Raw genomic sequence first — 22,630 nt, forward strand, 5'->3', positions numbered from 1 at the left:
ATTGAAGAGGAAGTTGCAAGGATTCCAAATATGTAATTTGTTTGGATTGAAGCTTGCTAGATTTGATTTAGATGATGAATCTTTGAAATGGAGAATTGAAAGAAAATGTGGAAGTATGAAAAGAAAATGAAAATGGAAAAGAATGGGGAGGTGGGTGTTGACTAGTCAAAAGCTAGTCACATCTTTGCTCCCTTGGCGAAACTAGTCCCTCGAGTTCAGTTGCGTGTGCGTGAATTACCTAAACGAGATAATTTAAAACGCGTATCTTATAATCATATAACGGACTTAAAATAAATAAACGGAAATTTAAACGGAAAAAGGCGGGATGTTACATTACCTAGTCCTTAAAAGAAATTTCGTCCTGATATTTAAGTAGGCGTAGTAGTCGTTGTTTCTTCCTCGGGATGTTGCGTTTCCGAATTCGCGAATAGATGAGGATACTTCCTTTGCATTTGATCTTATCTCTCCCAAGTAAACTCGGGTCCCCTTTTGTCGTTCCAATGGACCTTGACAATTGGAATTCGGCTTTGTTTTAACATTTTGACGGAGGTGTCCACAATTTCAACCGGTTCCTTCACGAAATGAAGTTTATCATCAATAATAAGCTCCTCGAGAGGAATGACGATATCGGGTTCGGCAAGGCACTTTTTCAAGTTAGATACATGGAAAGTAGGATGAACGGAGCTCAACTGAGGCAGAAGATCTAAACGATATGCAACGGTTCCAACACGCTCCAAGATTTCAAAAGGACCAATATACCGCGGATTTAGCTTCCTGCGTTTCCTGAAACGGATTACACCTTTCCAAGGTGCGACTTTTAACATTACACGATCACTGACTTGAAATTCGAGGTCATTACGTCGTTTGTTGGTATAGCTCTTTTGACGACTTCGGGCCGTCCTAAGCCTATCTCGGATTTTAACGATTTTCTCGGTTGTTTCATGAATGAGTTCGGGTGCGGTGATTTGTGTGTCACCTACTTCGGCCCAACATAGAGGTGAACGACATTTTCGGCCATATAAAGCTTCGAATGGTGCGGCGTTAATACTCGCGTGATAACTATTGTTGTAGGAGAATTCGGCAAGAGGCAAGTGCTTATCCCAAGCTTTTCCAAAGTCGACAATGCAAGCTCGTAACATGTCTTCCAAGGTTTGAATTGTGCGTTCGCTTTGTCCGTCGGTTTGCGGATGGTATGCGGTGCTCATGTCTAAACGCGTTCCCAACGCTTCTTGTAAAGTACGCCAAAATCTAGAAACAAATCGACCATCACGATCGGAGATAATCGATAGGGGTACACCGTGTCGAGCTACGATTTCTTTAATGTAAAGTTGCGCGAGTTTCTCCATGTTGTCGGTTTCCTTCATGGCTAGGAAGTGCGCGGATTTGGTGAGACGGTCAACAATAACTCAAATAGTATCATAACCGCCAACCGTCTTTGGTAGTTTGGTGATAAAATCCATCGTTATCCTTTCCCACTTCCATTGCGGGATTTCGGGTTGTTGAAGTAGCCCAGACGGTCTTTGATGTTCGGCTTTGACTTTGGAGCAAGTTAAGCATTTTCCAACGTAAGTAGCAACGTCCCTTTTAATGTTCGGCCACCAATATTGTTCTTTGAGGTCGTGGTACATCTTATTGGCACCGGGGTGAATCGAATATCTTGACTTATGGGCTTCGTCTAAAATAAGGCTTCGCAAGTCCCCATAACTAGGCACCCAAATTCTTCCGGCGAAATATCGGAGTCCGGTTTCTTTAACTTCGAATCGAAAGGTGAGGACGTTCAAGTGTTCGAGAGAGATGTTTTCATCCTTGAGAGCCTCGTCTTGGGCTACACAAATTTGACTATTGAGGTTGGTGTGAATGGTGATGTTTAAAGCTCGCACACGAAGAGGCACCGCTCTTTCCTTTCGACTTAAGGCATCGGCTACTACGTTTGCCTTCCCGGGATGGTAACGAAGCTCACAATCGTAATCGTTTAAAGTTTCAATCCACCATCGTTGTCTCATGTTTAGTTATTTTTGATCGAAGATGTGTTGAAGGCTTTTATGATCGGTGAAGATGGTACTTTTAGTTCCATAAAGATAGTGTCTCCACATTTTAAGTGCAAAGACAACGGCTCCGAGTTCGGGATCATGTGTCGTATAGTTCCGTTCATGGATTTTCAGTTGTCGAGAGGCATAAGCAATGACTTTCTTTCGTTGCATCAATACACACCCAAAACCATGTTTCGAGGCATCGCAATATACAACAAAATCATCATTGCCCTCGGGAAGTGACAAGATAGGAGCGGTGGTTAGCTTTGTCTTCAAGATTTGAAATGCGGATTCTTGTTCGGTCGCCCAAATGAATTTCTTTCCCTTGTGAGTCAACGCGGTTAGAGGACGAGCAACCAAAGAGAAATTCTTGATGAATCTACGGTAGTATCCGGCGAGACCCAAAAATTAACGAATGTGAGTAGGAGTAGTAGGAGTCTCCCATTTACTAATGGCTTCGATTTTCGATGGATCGACTTTAATACCTTGATCACTTACAACATGACCAAGAAATTGAACTTCCTTCAACCAAAATTCACACTTGGAGAATTTGGCATAGAGTCATTTTTGTCTTAAAAGTTTAAGCACAAGTTGAAGGTGTTCCTCATGTTCTTCTTCGCTTTTAGAATAGACCAAAATATCATCGATGAACACAATAACGAATTTGTCAAGGTACGGTTTGCACACGCGGTTCATAAGATCCATGAACACCACCGGTGCGTTAGTGAGACCAAATGGCATGACAAGGAATTCATAACTACCATAACGAGTTCGGAAGGCGGTTTTGGAGACATCTTCCTCCTTAACCCTTAGTTGATGATAACCCGAACGAAGATCGATTTTTGAATATACACGAGACCCTTGTAGTTGATCAAAGAGGTCATCAATGCGAGGAAGAGGATATCGGTTCTTAATCGTCAATTTGTTTAGTTCACGATAATCAATGCACATTCGTAGGGATCCGTCTTTCTTCTTAACGAACAAAATCGGAGCGCCCCATGGTGAATGGCTAGGTTGGATAAAACTACGGTCAAGTAGTTCTTGGATTTGACTTTGCAATTCTTGCATTTCAGATGGAGCAAGTCTATATGGTGTACGTGCTACGGGTGCGGCTCCCGAAATAAGATCGATTTGGAATTCTACCAGTCGATGAGGTGGGAGACCCGGCAACTCGTCGGGAAATACATCGGAAAAGTCACTAACAATTGGCATATCATCGATATGCTTCTCATCGGACTCGACTTTCTTAACATGGGCAAGGATTGCAAAATAACCCTTACGGAGTAGTTTTCTAACTTTAATGCACGAAACGAGGTTGAGTCCGGTGTAACTCTTATCTCCATAAACAATCAAAGGTTCACCATTCTCGATAGGAATTCGGATTGCGTTAAGATCACAAAGAATGTGAGATTTCGTTTTGGCTAACCAATTCATACCGATTATTACATCGAAGCTTCCTAGTTCCATGGGTATCAAGTCAATTTCAAACTCATTACCCAAAATGTTTAATGTACACCCCCGGTAATATGTGTCGGCACTCAATAGTTTTCCGGTGGCCACTTCAATGGTATAAGTGGTATTTAGTGGAAGTGGTAGAGTGCTAAAAGAATGGATCAAAGTCTTGGATACAAAGCACTTATCGGCACCCGAATCGAATAAACAAGTAACATAAGAGTTGTTGAGAAAAAACGTACCCGTGACTAATTCATTGTCATCTCGGGCTTCCTCGGTGTTGATGTTGAAAGCTCGACTGCGAGTATTGGGGTTATCTTTCTTCTTCGGGCGTGCATTTCTATAATGGCCCGTTTGACCACATTCGTAACAAGTGCCCGTTTTTGGTGCATTGGGCCCTTTTCGAGCGACGAGAGCGACACTTTTACATTCGTTGGCCTTATGATCAACTCCTTGGCACCGATGATAAATTAACTTACCACATTCACCAAAGTGATGCTTGTTGCATTTGTTGCAAAGAGGTAGGTTCCCGGCATAACCCTTCTTGCCGTCGGAGTTGTAAGGCTTCTTGTCAAAGTTGTTGTTGCTTGATTGGGGAGCTTCCCATTTTCTTTTGTTGTTACCCGACTTATCCTCGGCTTTAGGTGCCGGCACTACAATTTCGTCCACTGTTTCTATCAATTTGCGGGCCATGTTCAAAGCTTCTTGATGATTAGTGGGTTTGGATGACATTACTCCGTGTTTGATGCTCTTTGGAAGACCATCCATGTAAAGTTCAACCCTTAAAGCTTCGGGGTTCACAAGGTTTGGGCACATCAAGGCTAGTTCGGAAAATCGTTGATTATAGGCCTTGAGATCGTTTACGACCGCCTTCAAAGTTCTTAGCTCTTGTTCGAGCCTTCGGGTTTCTTCACGAGGGAAATATTCGACGATCATCTTTTCCCTTAAGTCGGCCCAAGAGAGAGCGTGAGCTTCATCGGTACCCACCGATTGTACATAGGTGTTCCACCATGTGAGGGCGACACCGACGAAAGTGTGAGTAGAGTATTTGACCTTATCTTGGTCCCGACAACCGCTTATGCTAAAGACGGCCTCCGTTTGTTCGAACCATCGCGTGAGAGTAACCAGTCCCCCGGTCCCATCAAAAGTATGAGGTTTGCACCCCATGAAGGCTTTGTAGGAGCACCCTTCGCTTGAGTTACCGGCCCCTTGATTGTTGTTGTTTTGGTTGTTGTTATTGTTGTTGTTGGAGGAGTGACCGGCCATGGCCACATCCACGGTGGTGGCTATCATTCGTTGTAGAGCTTGTTCGGGAGTCTCATGGCGTGGCACACGACGAGGAGGCATTATTCCTTCAAAACACAAGAATACCGCTGATTAGTATTTTCAATAATACTAATCTTGATACGGAATAAGGATAGAGAGAAAAATTTTTCCTTGACTCGCCTTAAATTCTTTATGTCATAATGTTGAAACGTTCATATGAGTCACCGTAATATAATCCCGGAAATTATATTACCCTGATTCATATGTGCATTCGACATCATTTCATATAGTCAAGGTGGCGTGTCAATCAAATTAAACAACGTGAGATTAAGATGAAACAAGAGTAGATATGAGTAGAAACGTTCGAGTATAAATGCATAAGTAGTCAAGTAATTCCTACTTCAAGTCTATATGCAGGTTGTAGTCTAGACTCACTAATGTACCCTATAACTCGGGGTCGACACCAATGAACTCTAAATCCCTACAACTAACGCTCTGATACCATCTGTAGCGACCCGACAAAATCGTCATTGATAGAGCCGTCTATTTAGGTCCCGTTACGTGGTCATAAGTCTTTAAAACGACGTTTGACCAAAAGTATGTCGCATTCATTTCAAAAGTAAAGATGTTTCAAGGTTTACAAAGTAGTTCGACAACTAGTTACGTTACAAAGTTTAAAGTACAAATGAAACATATGCGACACAATTTAAAAGTAGTCAAAAGACGCTACACGTATGCATGTATACTCGACATCCAAGCAAGTATCAAAAGTAATGAGCGGAAGCATGTGTCACAAAACGTTCAAGGACCTGAGAAAAACATAGAAATCTATCAACGAAAACGTTGGTGAAATCATAGGTTTAAGTAAGTAAGTACAAGTGAACCACAAGATTTGTAACATGATATAATAGTAATACATTCCAAAAGTTTGTTTCACGAGCACCCAATTATCAATGCTTAACATTCCTTCCATAGAACCCCATCACAATATTGTTGGAACATACACTGTTTCTCGAAAATATATTCCATTCGTAAACGGTAGCGAACCGTTTGAATGAGGATTTATCAAACCCATATGGATCCATACAACATAAGTTCTCGCTTACACCCGGCAAGTGTAACTAATGATAATCGAATTGAGGATTTTGTTCTAAACTCGTATGTAGAATGTTTGTTTTCCTGTACTTGTGTTCACTTAGTAAAAGAAACGTTTATGTTTTCTCATCCCAAATGTAAGTTCAAAAAGAGTAAAAGTGGGACTATGATCTTACCTTGAGTGCACGTATGTAAAAGTACTCCAACAAGTAAACGTGTGCAAGAACGAATGCTAGTCTTGACCTAAACAAATAGGTTTGTATCAATATCGGTAAACACGGTCGGTCAAAGTGTTCAATTAGTCCTATGGCTCGTTAAGACTCGATCATAATAGCATGTGAATCAAATTGTCATGTTTCATGTAAGGTACAAGTATAAAAGCATGTTAGAATGATTGCATAAGTATTTGGTTAAATTTGATTAAAAGTCAACTTGGGTCGGGTCAAAGTCAATGAAAAAGTCAACACGTTCGGGTCAGGTCCCGAACTATTTTTCTAAGTCTAATAATCATATATGAGCATGTTAGAACAAGTTTCATGTTAATCGGAGGTGCGTAGCATAGTTAGAATTAAACGAAAAATGACAATTTTTGACAGACCAAAATGTTACGGCCTCAATGTCCTGGGTTACGGCCGCAATGGCCTGGGTTACGGCCGCAATGTCCTGGGTTACGGCCGTAACTTTGGTCCTCCAGGTGCTGAAATGCTGAATTTTCTAAGTGTCGAGCCAAACTTCAAACAAGCGTAATTTGTGAACCGTAAACACTTAAAACACGTATCTTATATCATTAGAAAGGTAATTTGACAAAGAACACAACTAAATACATTTCACCAACCGAAAACATCATTTGCAACAATTGACTTTCCAACTTAAATGATCAATCAATGCACATCATTAATGCTTCAAATTTATAAATGCACATTTATGATTCGGGAATTAAATGCATACATATGACACGCTGTTTCGTAGGTAATCAAGCATACAATCTAACTAACCACTTACCAACAACAATTCATGGCATTCAATACATCAAAAGCTCATTTCAAGTTCATCAAATCCTAACCCAAATTCACCAAAATCACTAATCAAGTTTATGGAGTTTTCTAAAGCAACCTACACATCAAATTGAAGCTAATGATACTAGAAACACATTTAATACATGCACTTATAACATTTAACAACATTCAAGCAACCAAATCACCAAATCAAACACACCAAAGTTCATGTTCATGCTAGTTACTTCAAATAACAAAATCGAACATATAAATCATATATTCATGTTAGACTTGAGCCATAGACACTAATTAACAACTTTATAAGTTAAAAACATCAAGAACACAAAATCTAGTGATTTTAGAAAGTTACCCAAATGAGATGTAATCGGTATGGAATCGAAGAGGAAGTTGCAAGGATTCCAAATATGTAATTTTTTTGGATTGAAGCTTGCTAGATTTGATTTAGATGATGAATCTTTGAAATGGAGAATTGAAAGAAAATGTGAAAGTATGAAAAGAAAATGAAAATGAAAATGGAAAAGAATGGGGAGGTGGGTGTTGACTAGTTAAAAGCTAGTCACATCTTTGCTCCCTTGACGAAACTAGTCCCTCGAGTTCAGTTGCATGTGCGTGAATTACCTAAAAGAGATAATTTAAAACGCGTATCAACGGGAGGTGTTATAATCATATAGCTGACTTAAAATAAATAAACGAAAATTTAAACGGAAAAAGGCGGGATGTTACAGTCGCGGTGTTAAGACGCCACATAATACGTAACGAGTGGGTTAGTCGAGGTGTTAAGACACCACTCCAGAAATTAATGAAATGTGGGGTAGTCGCGGTGTTAAGATGCCACATAATACGTAACGAGTGGAATAGTCGCGGTGTTAAGACACCACTCCGGAATTTAATGACATGTGGGTTAGTCGCGGTGTTAAGACACCACGTTGTCATAGAGGGTGGGTTAGTCGCGGTGTTAAGAAGTCACCCGGGGGTTAGTGATACGCGGTGTTAAGTACACTAATGGATGTTGCGAACTCCGATGGTATTTTGCGAGCACCATCTCCTTGCATGATTGGTTAACCATGGTTATGTGTTGTAGTTTTAGCATATTATATTGTGAACTATATGCTATTAGTGATGCTAGCTTATTGTGAATTGCGGATATTTAGTTTATGCATTGTAATTGCATGGTTGTTGAATTGATAGCTCGTATGAGGTATTTGTGTAAGTGTTTGCAAGTAAGTAGATTATATATGTATATGTATAATTATTGCATTCACTAAGCTTTATACTTATCCCTCTCGTTGTTTACCTTTTTACAGAGATTGTGATTGTAAAGCTAGCTAGTTGTTAGACTAGACGCGTAGGAGCACTTGAGCTCGATGGGATAGCTTTTGGATAATTGAACGCGGATTGGGGATTTGGTAGTCCCTGGGATTATGCTCTTGGTATCGGGTTGGGTTATCGAGTATTAACCCGTTTTGTGTAATTGAATTATTATTACAAATGCTTTTGTAAGGTGTCATTTGGGTACCAAGAGTCATTGTAAGTTGTTAAACGTAATGACACGATATTATGTATTTGGTTAAAACAGAGTTGGAGATATTGTGTATTAATGGGACCTAATTTATAACTAAAAAAAAATGTACTTCATTTTTGGTAAATAGGTTGCGATCGTTTCATTACAACATATATAGGAGTACATATTAACAACCTAAAAAATATATTTTTTATAATTTTAATTGAACAAACTCGTAAATTTGCGGGTCTTTTAACTTGTGTTATAGTATACAACACTTCAAATCACGTTTGAATTTTTATTTTTTTGAAAGATCTTCAAATCATGTTTGATTGTATTAGATAAAAATTAGTTGTATACAAATCACTTTCCATGTCAAATAACTAAAAAAGTGCTAACATAATATTTAATATTACTCCAATATTAGAAATATTTATTTTTATATTCATATATTCGCTTAAAATCTGGCATTTTTTAATTAGAAAAAAAAAATATGTACGTCAAATGTAACAGTACAACCATTAGGGACAACAGGAGCGAATTCTAGTGCCTCCCACTATCAGTTACGAAACGCATCAATTCTTTTACATGTTTGGTCGTTACCAAACAATTATTTATTATTTATAATTAGTGTATAATTAACAATAATAATTATAATTATAATTTGTAAATATCACATTTAATATTGTGGGGGTATCTAGCAGAAGTGCTAGCGGGTATCTGATTGAGAGTTCATTATCTAATAATTGAAGGTAGAAAAAGATAACGTGTAGTCCATATTAGTTATTTTTAATCAAATCAAAGTTATAACAATATTAATTAATTATTAAATTAATTTGCATGTTTGTGAATTGTGAACGAATAAGAATTCAACAGTCAGCATAGATATATAATAGTTTAAGGTCCAACTGACTTGTTGTACAGTCAATAGTGATAAACTAGTAAAGGGGGTGCGCGTTGCTGCACTATTTTGTAGACGATAGTGTTCTCACTACTATTTACTGTTACCGCCACATTTATTACACACATAAATCCGTATTTATATGTTACATAAAGTCTACAACTAAATATTACATAAAGTACACAACTACATAAAGTTACATAACTTGGTAATACTGTTTTGTTTACGTTACAAAACAATCGCAAAAAACTTAGATGTATTCCATTAAATTTCTAAAGCTCCTTTACTTATGCCTATATACATCTAAATACAGGTTATATCAAATTCTTACCTTTCGCATTGAAAAAAAACATCAAAGTCGGTTAATTTCCCATTATTCCAGTCGTCTTCATCCTTGGCATATGACTTCCCCCTTCCTCTTTAACTGATTCTGACAAACCACCTTCTCCTTGTTCGCCGAGGATATCTGTGTTTTCAGGGTCCAATGGTGAATTCTTATGATGACTTGGTGGTAAGAAGAAATGACTATTATTGAGGATGATCACACAACAATTACTTGTCTAATTGCAATGCATAAATATTTGTTACTGAGTGGTAGTCCTGCTATCACTATGACTGAATCTCTCTAATATAATGGTTAGGCAAATCTTATTCAAGTATTATAAATATCAATCTAATAGTAAGTAATTATATTCTACCAGTAGTTATTTAATTTTATTTCAACATGTATAAAACTAATTATCAGAAACTTATTATATTACACTGTGATCTAAACTGTGAAATATTCTATCTATAACTACTTCTATGAAAACACCCCCTTTTAATACACAAAAAAGCGTCACATACCAAGGCCACTTTACGATCAGATTGTAAAATCCCTACATCCGTCGAGTCTTGAACAGGAGATGATTCACCACCACTATAGATGCAACAACATAACTTTTTATAGACGCAACATCCATTTTGCTTCTCTAACAAATATATCAAGATAACAATGATGAGAAAATTTATGGTATATAATTAAACATTAGTAAGATCACAACAACAACAACAACAACAACAACAACAACAACAACAACAACAACAACAACAACAAAAAGTATGCAAATATTAGCAACAATAACTTACGAAGCTTTAATCTGCAAAAAAGAAAACGAAATGCAGTCAATTACAAACCGACGCAATTGGAGAGAAGCAACAATACCAACTAATAGTTCAGTTCATTGCTACGCTAAGCTATGTATTTGTAATTCATCTCGGACATTTTGTAAAACTTATGCCTTGAGAAATATAATTATAAATTAACGACAACGTTATGAAGGAATATTTGTAACCCTTAGTAGCAGAAAGTAGCCATACCTAATAGTAACTTGTGTCCATTTTTCAGCTAAACTTGGGTCCATTATTCAGCTTTAAGATGTCCTATGGGCAGAGTAACTTGTTCCTATTATTCAGCTTTACGGTGAACACTAAGGAAGTTTTCTCAATTATAACATATAACAAATAAAATCAGACCAAAAGGATAAAATACACATGTATATACTATAAAATGTAGATGTATAACAAAAGAACATGGCTTACTTAGCTGTTGTGCCCAAGTAGATGGAGTAGAAGAGAAGAGGCAAACCCGAATGACACGCAATTGTGTGCATGTCTATATTAACCCAACCTCTCATGTCATAGTTTATTGTGATGTTTACGTGATGAAAATAGACAAAATAGACAACATTGACCTGTTTCACCTAAATCAAATATGAAAATGAATACTAATTATCGGATGAAACCTAAATACAGTTATTACTAAAGCGCATCTGATTCATTAGTTATGCTATGAATTTTTTTGCACAATTCGCTTACGGATCAAGATGTTATCACTTCAACCCAGTCACTAAAAAACAGAGATTAATATAAAAGCAACAAAGATTAAACACAACTTTCTTACCTACTGGCCATTTGCCTTGGCGACACAAATGAGAAAATCAAACCCAAATCATCACCACCCAACTGCTGATCACACAGATCACCACCATTGTAATCTTTTTATGTATTTCCTAGTGTTGGCCGTAATATAGGAAACATAACGGGCACAACATGTGAGAAAAACACATCGAACAAACACAACAGGCACAATGTAAACGAAATAACAGAAACAATAACTATAACAAAATTAAGTACCGTTACGAACGCCACACACGAACAACAGGTTTAAGTTTTGATAAAAACCCAACGATCAAACTGAAAAAAGTAAACACAAATCAGATTATAACGACCCATAAAACAAATGCTAAAACATGTATGAAACTATTTAAATACTCATATCAACGTCGCTTACCTTCTGATTGCAAACGAATAAGGTCTTTCTTTCTTTTTCTTTTTTACTTTTCAAATTTGACAAACAATAGAGCAATTAGTTACTTTCAGTTTGTAAGAAATAATTCAAGTAATAAACAAACCCTAACCAAATTTAAATATATCAAATCAACTTTCATTTTTTGTAAACCTTTCAAACTGTATGATAATTGCCAATTGTTACTCTATTCTAAATTCATTCTAATCACAAATAGACGCTGGTTTGCAATAAAACACAAACACACAAATAATCTGGCGCTGACTTGCAGTAAAACGCAGACATACAAATAATGAAGAAGAAAATCGGTGATGGTGGCGATGGTGGTGCAGGTGGCGATTGGGTTAAGAATAGAGGAGGTGAGGGTGGTGGCGATGGTGGTGCTGAGGTGAGGGTGGTGGCGATGGTGGTGCTGGTGGCCATGGTGATTAGAGGCAGGGATTAATCTAGAGTTAAGTAGAAGATGGGTGAGGGTGAATGATAAAGAAGAGTGTAGGAGGAGAATTAAAAAAAAAAGGGAAATAACTGTTGCTACAGTAGCACAATAGCTTTTGCTACAGTATAACACTAAAAAAAAAGGTGACGTAGCAGGTGAGGATTGGGTAAAATGTGTGGGGGCCCATTACGCAAATTAGTATATTGTATAATGAAATGGTCAGAAATGAAGTTAGGGAATAGGGGTTTGTTGTGAGTTGTAGACTCCTCAATCATTTGTGGTAAAATGTTTTAGCAATTTTTTGTTATATATGTTTGATCTCAATAAAAATTATATTTTGGAAATATATAATTCATCTTATAATGCGTAAAATGTAAATAAATATTATAAAAGAACAATTGATATAGTATCATTAATAGTTAAAACTTGAATGAATAAAAAATTAGAAAAATATAACGAGATAAAAATCGTTTTGAATAAAAGTACTAAATATTATTTTTATAATTTACAAATACAATACAAAAATAAAGGACTGATATAAAAGTTAACGTTTAAATAATATTTTAAAGTAATAAATAATAAGATAAGATATTCTTTTAAGAAAATATTAAAAACACAAACATAATGCAACTAAAAGAAAACAATAAAAAGATTTTAAAAGAAAAAAAAATAGGGAAAAAAAACTTAAAAAAAGGTAAAGAAAAACGACTACGAGAGTCGAATACGTGCTATCAGAATTCTATGGGTGCGCTTATGCCACTCAAACGTTTAGACATTCACTTTCGTTATGCAAAATATATTATTTAACCACTAACTAAATGATTCTTTATTAAAAATATTTATTCACTTAAAAAAAATATATCATATATACCCACTTAAAATAATAATATCACATATACTAGCCTTTGTCAAAATGTCTGCTGGCTGATCTTCAGAACTGATAGCACATGTTTTAATTTCACCACCGTTGACACGTTCACGAACAAAATAACAATCCATCTCCACGTGCTTAGTTCGTTCATGATAGACTGGATTTACTGAGATATGTCGTGCAGCTTCGTTATCACACATTAAAGGAGTTGCATTAGTTTGTGTTGCATCTAAATCATTAAGAAGCCAACGTAGCCACAACACCTCACATGTAGTAGTCGCCATAGCACGATACTCAGACTTGGCAGAAGAACGTGATACAATACTTTGTTTCTTAGTTCTCCACGATATTGGCGACCCACCAAAACTAATAAAATAACCTTTACATGACCTTCGTGTAGATGGACAACTTAACCAACTAGCATCACAATAAGCAATTAGATTCAAATTACCCGTTGAAGGAAAAAATAATCCCTGACCAGGTGTAGTTTTCAATTATCGCAAAACCCGAAAAGCTGCATTCATGTGATTACGCCTTGGATCACTCAGGAACTGACTAAGTTGATTTACCGAATATGTTATATCAGGTCGTGTGACAGTCAGATATAGTAGTCATCCAACTAGTCGTCTATATTGAGCTGCATCAATTTTCTCACTGTTGTTATCTTGTTTCAGTCGCAAATTTTGCTCCATTGGAAAGTTACCCGGGCGTATCCCTTGAACTCCACAGTTTTCTAAAATGTCCAATGTGTATTTTTGTTGACTTATCACAATCCCTTCATCTGAACGTGCAACCTCAATGCCTAGAAAGTATTTTAAAGGCCCCAAGTCTTTAATGTTAAATTGAGAATGCAAGTGAACTTTAACATCTTCAATTTTCTTCATATCATTACCCATCAGTAGTATATCATCTACATAAATTAGAGCAATAATATGAACTGATCCGACACGATATACAAACATTGAGTGGTCCGCTTTAGACTGCTCAAAACCGATTTCAACAAGTGATTTTGTAAACTTTTGGTACCAATTCCTTGATGCTTGTCGCAAACCATATATAGATTTTTGTAATTTACAAACTCTTCCTTTTCCGGCTTTATTAAATCCTTGTGGCACTTTCATGTAAACTTCTTCATTTAAGTCACCATGTAGGAATGCATTATTAACATCCATTTGATGTATAGCCCACTGTTTCTTGGTTGCAATTGCTAAAGCACATCGAACCGTGACTAACTTTGCAACAGGAGCAAACGTGTCATGAAAATCTATACCTTCAACTTGCGTATATCCTTTTGCAACTAAACGTGCCTTATATCGTTCTACCTCACCATTCGGTTTATACTTTATCTTATAAACCCATTTTGATTCAATAGCTTTCTTCCCTGCAGGAAGTTCGGTCATAATCCAAGTATTATTTTCTTCAAGTGCTTGGATTTCTTTGCTCATAGCTTCACGCCAATTTTGATCCTTTGCAGCCTGTTCATAATTTTTAGGCTCATCTTGGGATGTGATGGCCGTTAAGAACCCACAGTGAGTCTTTAAGAATTTATTATATGAAACATATTCAGACAGAGGATATACCGTAGACGAACCTGATGTGGGAATGGGCTGAGCATGATCGAGTGAAGGTGGCATGTTAGTGACAAAATTATCGAGATGTTTTGGCCTCGTTCTTATCCGTGTAATTTTTTGTGTACCCATTGACTCTTGTTGTGGAGGTACTGTATCATTATTTACTTGCACATTCTGATTCTAGTTATTCAAGCTCTCACATGTTCTGCTGGTCATGACTTCAACACCTTGAGGTGTTTGATTTTCTTGAAGTCCTTGATCATTCTGATCACTCAAATCGTTCCTTGTGTGCTCGGTTTTAATATCATTGCAACTGATCTGTACAGTATGCAATGTATCCTCCAAATGCTCCTTTTCAATGAATTTGTGACCTTCATAATTAATGGCAAAACGAAACTTATCTTCAATGAAAGTCACATTGCGGCTAACACATGTTTTCTCGTTCTTTAGATCATAAATCTTCAATGAAAGTCACATTGCGGCTAACACATGTTTTCTCGTTCTTTAGATCATAAATTCTATAACCCTTTTGTCCCATCGGGTATCCTATAAACACACAAGGTTTCCCTCTTTCTCCAAACTTGTCTTGTTTGCATAGATTATCATGAACATATGCAAGACATCCAAAAACCTTTAAATGATCATAAGTTGGTACCTTCCCAAGTAGTATTTTGTGAGGCGTCTTGTTGTCTATCACATGACTAGGTAACCTATTTATGATATAAGCAGCCATGAGAACACAGTCTCCCCAAAATTCAATAGGCAACGAAGCTTGGAACCGAAGTGCTCGACTCATCTCTAATAAATGCCTATGTTTACGCTCAATAACTCCATTTTGTTGAGGCGTATAGGGGCACGAGGTCTCTAAAAGAATTCCCTTTTCTTTATAGAACTCAAGCATAAACTTTTACCGAAATTCCAAACCATTGTCCGTTCGCAATCTCTTTACTTTCTTGTCAAATTGTGTTACTACCATATTAATAAACATTGTTAAGAAATAAGAAACTTCTGATTTGTTTTTCATGAGATACACCCAAACACTACGACTGTGATCGTCAATAATAGATAAAAAATAATGCGAGCCATTAATCGAAGCATGTTGATAAGGACCCCATATGTCGACATGTATTAATTCAAAACATTCAACGGTCTTCGAATAACTAATAGGAAAAGGTAATTTATTTTGCTTTGCACGAATACAAGAATCACAAAAGGACTATTAATATCTAAATTTGCTAGACGCTTTATTTTACTAAGAACCATATCAGATGTATGTCCCAATCTTCTATGCCAGAGCTCTTATTGCCTCAAACTCGACATTGCCACATTCACTCTTCTAGGTGGTTGTAGGTAGTACAAGCCATCATGCTCCTTACCCATCCCAATCAGGTTCCTCGAACGTAAGTCCTGTATGAAACATTCGTTCGGAAAAAATGTGAGACAACACTTTAAATCACGGCTTAGTTTACTTACTGATAACAAGTTGCATTTGAATTGAGGCACATTTAATACATGCTTTAATTTAAAACCATTATTTAAATGGATGTTACCAACTCCCTTTACTGGTACCGAACTACCATTAGGTATTGTCACAGGCAAGCAAGCATCTTGTGACTCAGTGGGCTTTAACCATTCCTCACGGTGCGTGATGTGTTCACTAGCACCTGAGTCAATGACCCACGAATATTGCGAATTGAACTCACCTGTCATGTTAGCAGTGTTGGCGATTGCACCTGTTTCTTCTCCTTTAGTTGCCCGAAGCAGTTGAATCAATTGATTTTACTCTTCCTTGGTTATTCCAGACTTGTCTTCTTTATAGCAGCAGCTCTTGGTTTATTCCTGTTAAATTGAGTTTTGGTTGGTTTCTTAGTCCACCACTCTGGATACCCAATTAACTCGAAACATCCATCTACAGTGTGACCTGTTTTTTTGACATTTTGTACACTTTAATTCGGATTTCATGTCACGATCATCTCTTCTAAAGTGTGTTTGGTTGCTGCCTTTTCCAACAGGTCGTGACAAATTTCTCCCAAAAGCTTGAAAAGCGGAGGAAGAATCTGTTGTGATGTTTCGATTGACACCAATTAATCTCTGCTGTTCATCTTGACTCACTAGGTGGAAAGCAACACCCAATGTAGGAAGTGGATCGCTGCTCAGAATTTGTGTCCTGAAAGTTCCATACTCTTCATTCAGGCCCATCAAAAACTCATACAAACGTTCTTTATCTCGCATGGTTCCAATGGCTTTATCTAATCACATGTGCACCCGTTACACTTGCACATTGGTATTGGATTTACAGATTGAATTTCATCCCAAATTCCTCTTAACTTGGTGTAATAGGCTGAAATGGTTTGGCTTTCTTGTCGGGTCATGGTAAGAGTTCTTCGAAGTTCATATGCTCTAGGAGCATTTTCTTTACCGAATCGCTCTTCTAGATCCAACCAGATGTCTCGTGAAGTGACTGCATACTTTACACTGTTTTTGATCTCCCTGTCCATGGAACTTATAAGCCATCCCTGTACCATCGCATTGCATCTTTTACAATTTATTAAATCATTGGATCCTTCAGCTAGCATAGGGATTGTTCCATCAACAAAACCAAACTTGTTTTTGGCGAATAAAGCATTCGTCATCTCACTTTTCCAATCACTGTAGTTGCCATCTTTGAGAAGGTTGTCTCCAACAAAGTTTTGACCTGGCTGGTCTGCAGGTGTGAGAAAGTAAGGAGATGATATATCGATGATGGTATTTGTGTTTGTTTTGCTTCCTGACATATTTTACGGCAAAAAAGATCTTAGGTTTGGTAACCAGGCTTTTGCTCTAGATACAATGAAAATTTAGGTTAGGCCGTATGTTTTCATTCCACTTTAAACATAATGCAAAACTCTTTATATAGGACAAAACTCATACCTATATAAGGAGACTACAAAGATAAGGAAACTAAATCATAATAAACTTTAAAATAATTAGAGAATAATTGACTAATCTAAAACAACCTTCTAGATGATTCTCAACATATACTCATTTTATTCATTCAAAATCTCATATTTACGTACTTAAACAAATACATTTATCTTCTTTAGTGTAATATGACCAAAACTTCGTAACTAGAGGTGGAACTTAGTTATGTTAGAAATTGGGGTTTGGTTTGATAATTAAACTGATTCTTGAATTGTGTAATCATTTTCTCAATTAAGTATTTCGAACCTACAAGTCTCGAGTATCACAAAATGCAAATTGAGATAAGACAAGAACGAAATTTGAGTCAAAAGAAGAAAATTCAAATCCAAAATGTATGAGAGAATGTATGTTCTTATAAAAGCAAATTCCAATTCCCACATGGTGTTGATAACTCCACCATCTTTATGCATTGACAGGTTGTACTGTACAATCTATCAACGTAGAAATTGAATTTTGATGGTGGATAGGATACTGATTGCATCTGATAAAATAGATATGGTTGATGGTAGGGGCGAAGTGTAGAATTGAAGATCCATAACTGCCATTCAAACATGCAGTTTCTTAACCGCTACATCGATTTAGAAAATAGGATGATAATGCGTATAACAAATGGGATATGGGTAAAACTTTAAAAGTAATTTACCTTTTCACCCCTATATATTTTGGTTCTCACTAATTTCTATATATATATATATATATATATATATATATATATATATATATATATATATATATATATATATATATATATATTGAAAAAGTGCAATGAAATAACACAACCTTTTGTTGAAAAGATGCAACATTTCAACGAAAATGTGCAACTCTACGTTCATACCTTTTTGGAAATTGAATATAACTTAACCAGGTTAATGTCGCAATTTCCACAACATTATCGAGCTATCCCGAACAAGCGTGCACTCGCACTTTTCAAACTCGCCATTGGATATAATTCCTTGATTTACTAAAGGAATTGAACAAACATAACAAACTAATGCGTAAATGAAAATGTTCATAAGAATTGAATTTTCACAGATTATATTATTCACAAGAATTCGAGAATCAAGGTGTTAATAAGAATTGAACCTTCAACCCATTTAAAAACGGGATACACGTCAGTTTATTGCATTGCTCTAAAAACAAACTTCACACTATTATAAGCATGTGTCCCAATACTTCAGTGAACATATGGAAAGCTAAGTCCAGAACTTTCTTGAAACGGCAAAACTTCATGCTTAAATAGGTAGCTCTTTTAGTGTTGACACTATTAAGAAGCTTAACTTCAACCTACTTAACTTACGTGTCTAAACACATATTTTTGGATCATAATATACATGTACTTCAATCTTCAGAAAGTAAGCTTTCCACATACAGCTCCTAGTGTTGTACTATAAGGGAATATGGTGTCTCACCTTTCAAAATAAGCCGCAAAAAATCGTATCACGTAAGATGCACGTAAGGTGTTTGATAAAATGTCTGAATAAAAACATTGATCATGATATCAGACATGAGCAAGAGGCACCTTGCGTCCTTGCGTCCCCGGGAAGCAAGGTCGAAAGAGGCACCTTGCGTCCATCGTAAGCAAGGTCACAAACATGCACCTTGCGTCCTTGCGTGGATAGATTATCAAGTATTTTTTTTTTTTTTTTTTTAATAGATTATGAGTCAAAAAGGAGAAAAAATAAGCATTTTAGTAATAATCTCAATAAATAATTATTGTATGTCTTGATCTTTTAAACAGAATGTTCAGGGTTATTATGTTTACTAATTACACTGTATTCTCAAGTTTTTTTCAGCGGAAAAAAATTGAAAAGAGAGGGGATGAGATTGTTTTTCTATCCTTTCCAATCCGTTCAAATATGGACGGAGAATTTTGTTAACAAATTATTAATGTAGTATCCTTTCCAATCCGCTACTCTCCTCTCCTTTTCATTTAAAATAAAAACTCCAAAATAACTACTATTTTTTGATCCGTTTAATATAAATAAATGTAAGTACAGGAAGAATTACTTTGTTACTTTTCAAAAGAGGGAACGCCTTGAGAATTGTGAATTAGTAAAATCATGGATTCCGACGTGACAATGGTTCCCGCCGGTGAAGGAGCCAGTGCTCCCGGTCCTTCTTCTTCATCTAACAAAAGACCTAAGCGTTTTGAAATCAAAAAGTGGAACGCTGTCGCTTTATGGGCTTGGGGTCAGTATACGAAACCCTAATTTCGATTTTACGCTATTTGGATTATTTAATAATCTAAATTTATGTTATTATTTCTATTTTTTTTGTGTGTAGATATTGTTGTGGACAATTGTGCTATTTGCAGAAATCATATCATGGATCTTTGTAAGTACTTATCAAGCATCTTTATAAATATGAATATATATGTATCTGTGTTTGAAGAGTTGATTTTTCTGTATGATCGATTTAATCTGATCTGTTCTGTTATGTTCTGCATAATTAGGTATTGAATGCCAAGCTAATCAGGCTAGTGCCACTAGTGAGGAGTGTACTGTGGCTTGGGGTATGGTTCCTCATCTAAACCCTAGTTTTTTCAAATAATAGTATCTTGTTAGGTATATTGATATGAATATTGGTTATGTACTGGTTGTTTATTTATATTTATTTACATTATTTGATAACACATATCTTGAGTGTTTTTGTATATCTGAGATAGAGCCTAATGGAAAGGGAGTTATGAGATCACTCAGCACAGATATTAAAATTGAAATAATCTGGTTAAATGGTTGTATAGAATTATGGAATGACCTATGTAACTAGTAAACAAGACTTCGAGGCGTAAAAGGCACGTAGATGTCAATGTTGGGCATTAGACATTCATAGTACGAGTAATTAGTAAGAGGCTGTAGACCTGTAGTCTGACAGCATAAATTGTTAAGGTTGGTCTTAGTTATGTATGGGTTAGGCTTTTCTTTTCTAGAAATATAATATGTAGTTATGTACAATCACACACATATACACGTTGTCGATTTTGTCTCTCACTGAGACTTGAGCTTACAGTCTCTTGGTTGATGTGCTCCTCATATACCACAGGTCCAAAGATGATCTGTACCAACGTAGTGTGTAGTCTTCGTTGGTAAAATAGTATCCCCTGAAGGCAATGATTGTGATACTTCTATTTTTATGACAATAAATTGGGATATTGATGCCAGGCGTTGCATCAAGGAGTGTAAACTAGCTGGAACTTTATACAATGAGTAAATTTTGATGACCCATGTTTTCTTTGTAAGTTCACTTTAGGACTCCAATAAATTGGTAGGCCATTAGACCCATTAGGAGGCTAAATAAGGGATAAAAGTAAAGTTTTTCTTTAATTTTTGAGAACTACTGACAATCTAAGAAAAATGGTGTTACACTACAACTATATGGTTATGTCTACTAGCCTTTCAAGGTAGTCCTACAACATCTAGTTTGAGCTTTATGTGTCACTTGCAGATCATATGTACCTTTTTATGTGCGCTTGTACTAACCAATTGGAGTATGCGAATGATGCTAATGCACAATAAATATGAACTTTTGAGTGAGTTTGGTGCCAATTCATGAGACCTATTGACAACCTTTTTTCTTAATCTTATAGAACTTGTGGGTGGAGTGTGCAGAATCGCCAGTGCCATATAATGTACTAGTGCCTTGTTTAATTGTGAACTCTAAATGATTTAACTGTTAAAAGTTGACTACGGTGGTTGAATTATACCAAACATTGACCATGTTTATAGGCAAAATCTCATGCGTAGGTACATATATTCCTTAGGCATTACACAGGCTCTACACATGACAAGATTTACACTGTGCAGCATTGATTGATAACGAGTTCTCGTATTCCTTTATATGCACATTTAGGAAAGCAAAGTGTAGGCCGATTTTTTTTCCCGAACTCAGTTTGAACAGAATGCCTATTTGACATAGATAGAGTTTTCTTCCATCTATAAGTGTAAGTATAGACATTCCTTCTTTTTCAAGAACACTGATATTTAAAATTATTTTATTTATATGTCTCTCTCTTGTCACTTTTGTGGTTGGGTATTGTTGTTGTTGTGTATATGTCTCCCTCTCAGCCTCTCTCTTCGATTCTTGACCAAATGTTTTTCAGTAGTAGGCATACGTAGACTGTAATAGCATAGTCACTGTTTGGGTTACCCGCGAATGCCAGTATTTTTAACTTTGATGTACTCGGCCTTTTCGGAACAGTCCGTGACGGTTTCCTAAACCTTTGTTAGCCACCCCAAGGTTTGAACATGCGACCTCTCTAGAAGTTCACTATCTTGGGATGGTTAGCATAGTCATAAAAGATAGTTTTTTTTTTTTTTTTACTGCCTATTCAGCATATCTGCAATAATTTTTTATGAGACCAGTAGACTTTCAGTTCTTGATGTTTTTTCTTCCAAGTTCTTAGGGATCTAATGATTTCAGAACTCGCATTTCTCCATATTAATGAATTTACATTAAACACAGGCGTTTGCAACCATGCTTTTCACTTTCACTGCATCAGTCGCTGGTTGAAGACCCGTCAAGTTTGCCCTCTAGGTATACCATCATACTTGACCTAGTATTATCTTATTGGTTATTCTACTTTTTCTAGATACACACACACAACCATCATCATCATCATCATCATCATCATCATCATCTTAGAGGTGCCATAATAATGAGTTATTTTTTGTGTTTTATAGACAACAGTGAATGGGAGTTCCAGAAGTATGGTCATTAGAGAGCTCGCTCTAGGCCATGTGTAAGAAGGAACCTTGCAAGTTATCACTGGAAGGGAAAAACATTTGGCTTTGTTTTTTGTTTTTCTTTTATTGTAATACTGTTTTGAGCTGCTGACGATATGTACACAGATTTTCAACTAGCTAAGAGAAAACGTGTGTAGCTTCTTGAACCGTGACCGTGATACAGTGTTAATGAACTTTTTGCTTGCTTTGTTCCTTATTTGGTGTTTTGTCGTTACCGTGTGTTTTCTATTTATATGTTGCTCTTAGTTATTAAAATGTCACACGAAATCTGCTATCATAGTCTTGCCTACTGCACTCTAAACAGATATAACACAAGGTTAACATTTTGAGATGTGATAAGTAGGTGAAATTTTTGAATGCTGCTCTAGAAAAAATTTGAATAATGGTGCTGAGTTGCTTAGTTTTAAGGGAATAGTTCACGCATTGTAACTTTGTGTACAC

At 36.4% G+C, this 22,630-nt stretch overlaps 2 protein-coding genes across 2 annotated transcripts; one reads left to right on the forward strand and one right to left on the reverse strand.

The window, feature by feature from the left end:
* Window positions 1-16,735: 16,735 nt before the first annotated feature.
* Window positions 16,736-17,260, reverse strand: LOC139839431 (uncharacterized). The gene has a single exon (XM_071829493.1). It carries the CDS (start codon window positions 17,258-17,260, stop codon window positions 16,736-16,738), a length of 525 nt encoding a protein of 174 aa, XP_071685594.1.
* Window positions 17,261-19,432: 2,172 nt separating this feature from the next.
* Window positions 19,433-22,385, forward strand: LOC139839734 (RING-box protein 1a-like). The gene is made up of 5 exons (XM_071829877.1): window positions 19,433-19,637; window positions 19,731-19,781; window positions 19,900-19,959; window positions 21,909-21,980; window positions 22,127-22,385. Exons 1-5 carry the CDS (start codon window positions 19,508-19,510, stop codon window positions 22,162-22,164), a joined length of 351 nt encoding a protein of 116 aa, XP_071685978.1. The 5' UTR covers window positions 19,433-19,507; the 3' UTR covers window positions 22,165-22,385.
* The last annotated feature ends 245 nt before the right edge of the window (window positions 22,386-22,630 follow it).

The sequence above is a fragment of the Rutidosis leptorrhynchoides genome, chromosome 4 (genome assembly GCF_046630445.1).
Source record: "Rutidosis leptorrhynchoides isolate AG116_Rl617_1_P2 chromosome 4, CSIRO_AGI_Rlap_v1, whole genome shotgun sequence".
Taxonomy (NCBI): domain Eukaryota; kingdom Viridiplantae; phylum Streptophyta; class Magnoliopsida; order Asterales; family Asteraceae; genus Rutidosis; species Rutidosis leptorrhynchoides.

Coding starts and splice junctions, on each gene's coding strand:
- LOC139839431 (XM_071829493.1), bottom strand. CDS start 17,260: ATGTCAGGAAGCAAAACAAACACAAATACCATCATCGATATATCATCT.
- LOC139839734 (XM_071829877.1), top strand. CDS start 19,508: ATGGATTCCGACGTGACAATGGTTCCCGCCGGTGAAGGAGCCAGTGCT. Junction 19,638..19,730: donor TGTCGCTTTATGGGCTTGGG/GTCAGTATACGA, acceptor TTTTGTGTGTAG/ATATTGTTGTGGACAATTGT. Junction 19,782..19,899: donor AAATCATATCATGGATCTTT/GTAAGTACTTAT, acceptor CTGCATAATTAG/GTATTGAATGCCAAGCTAAT.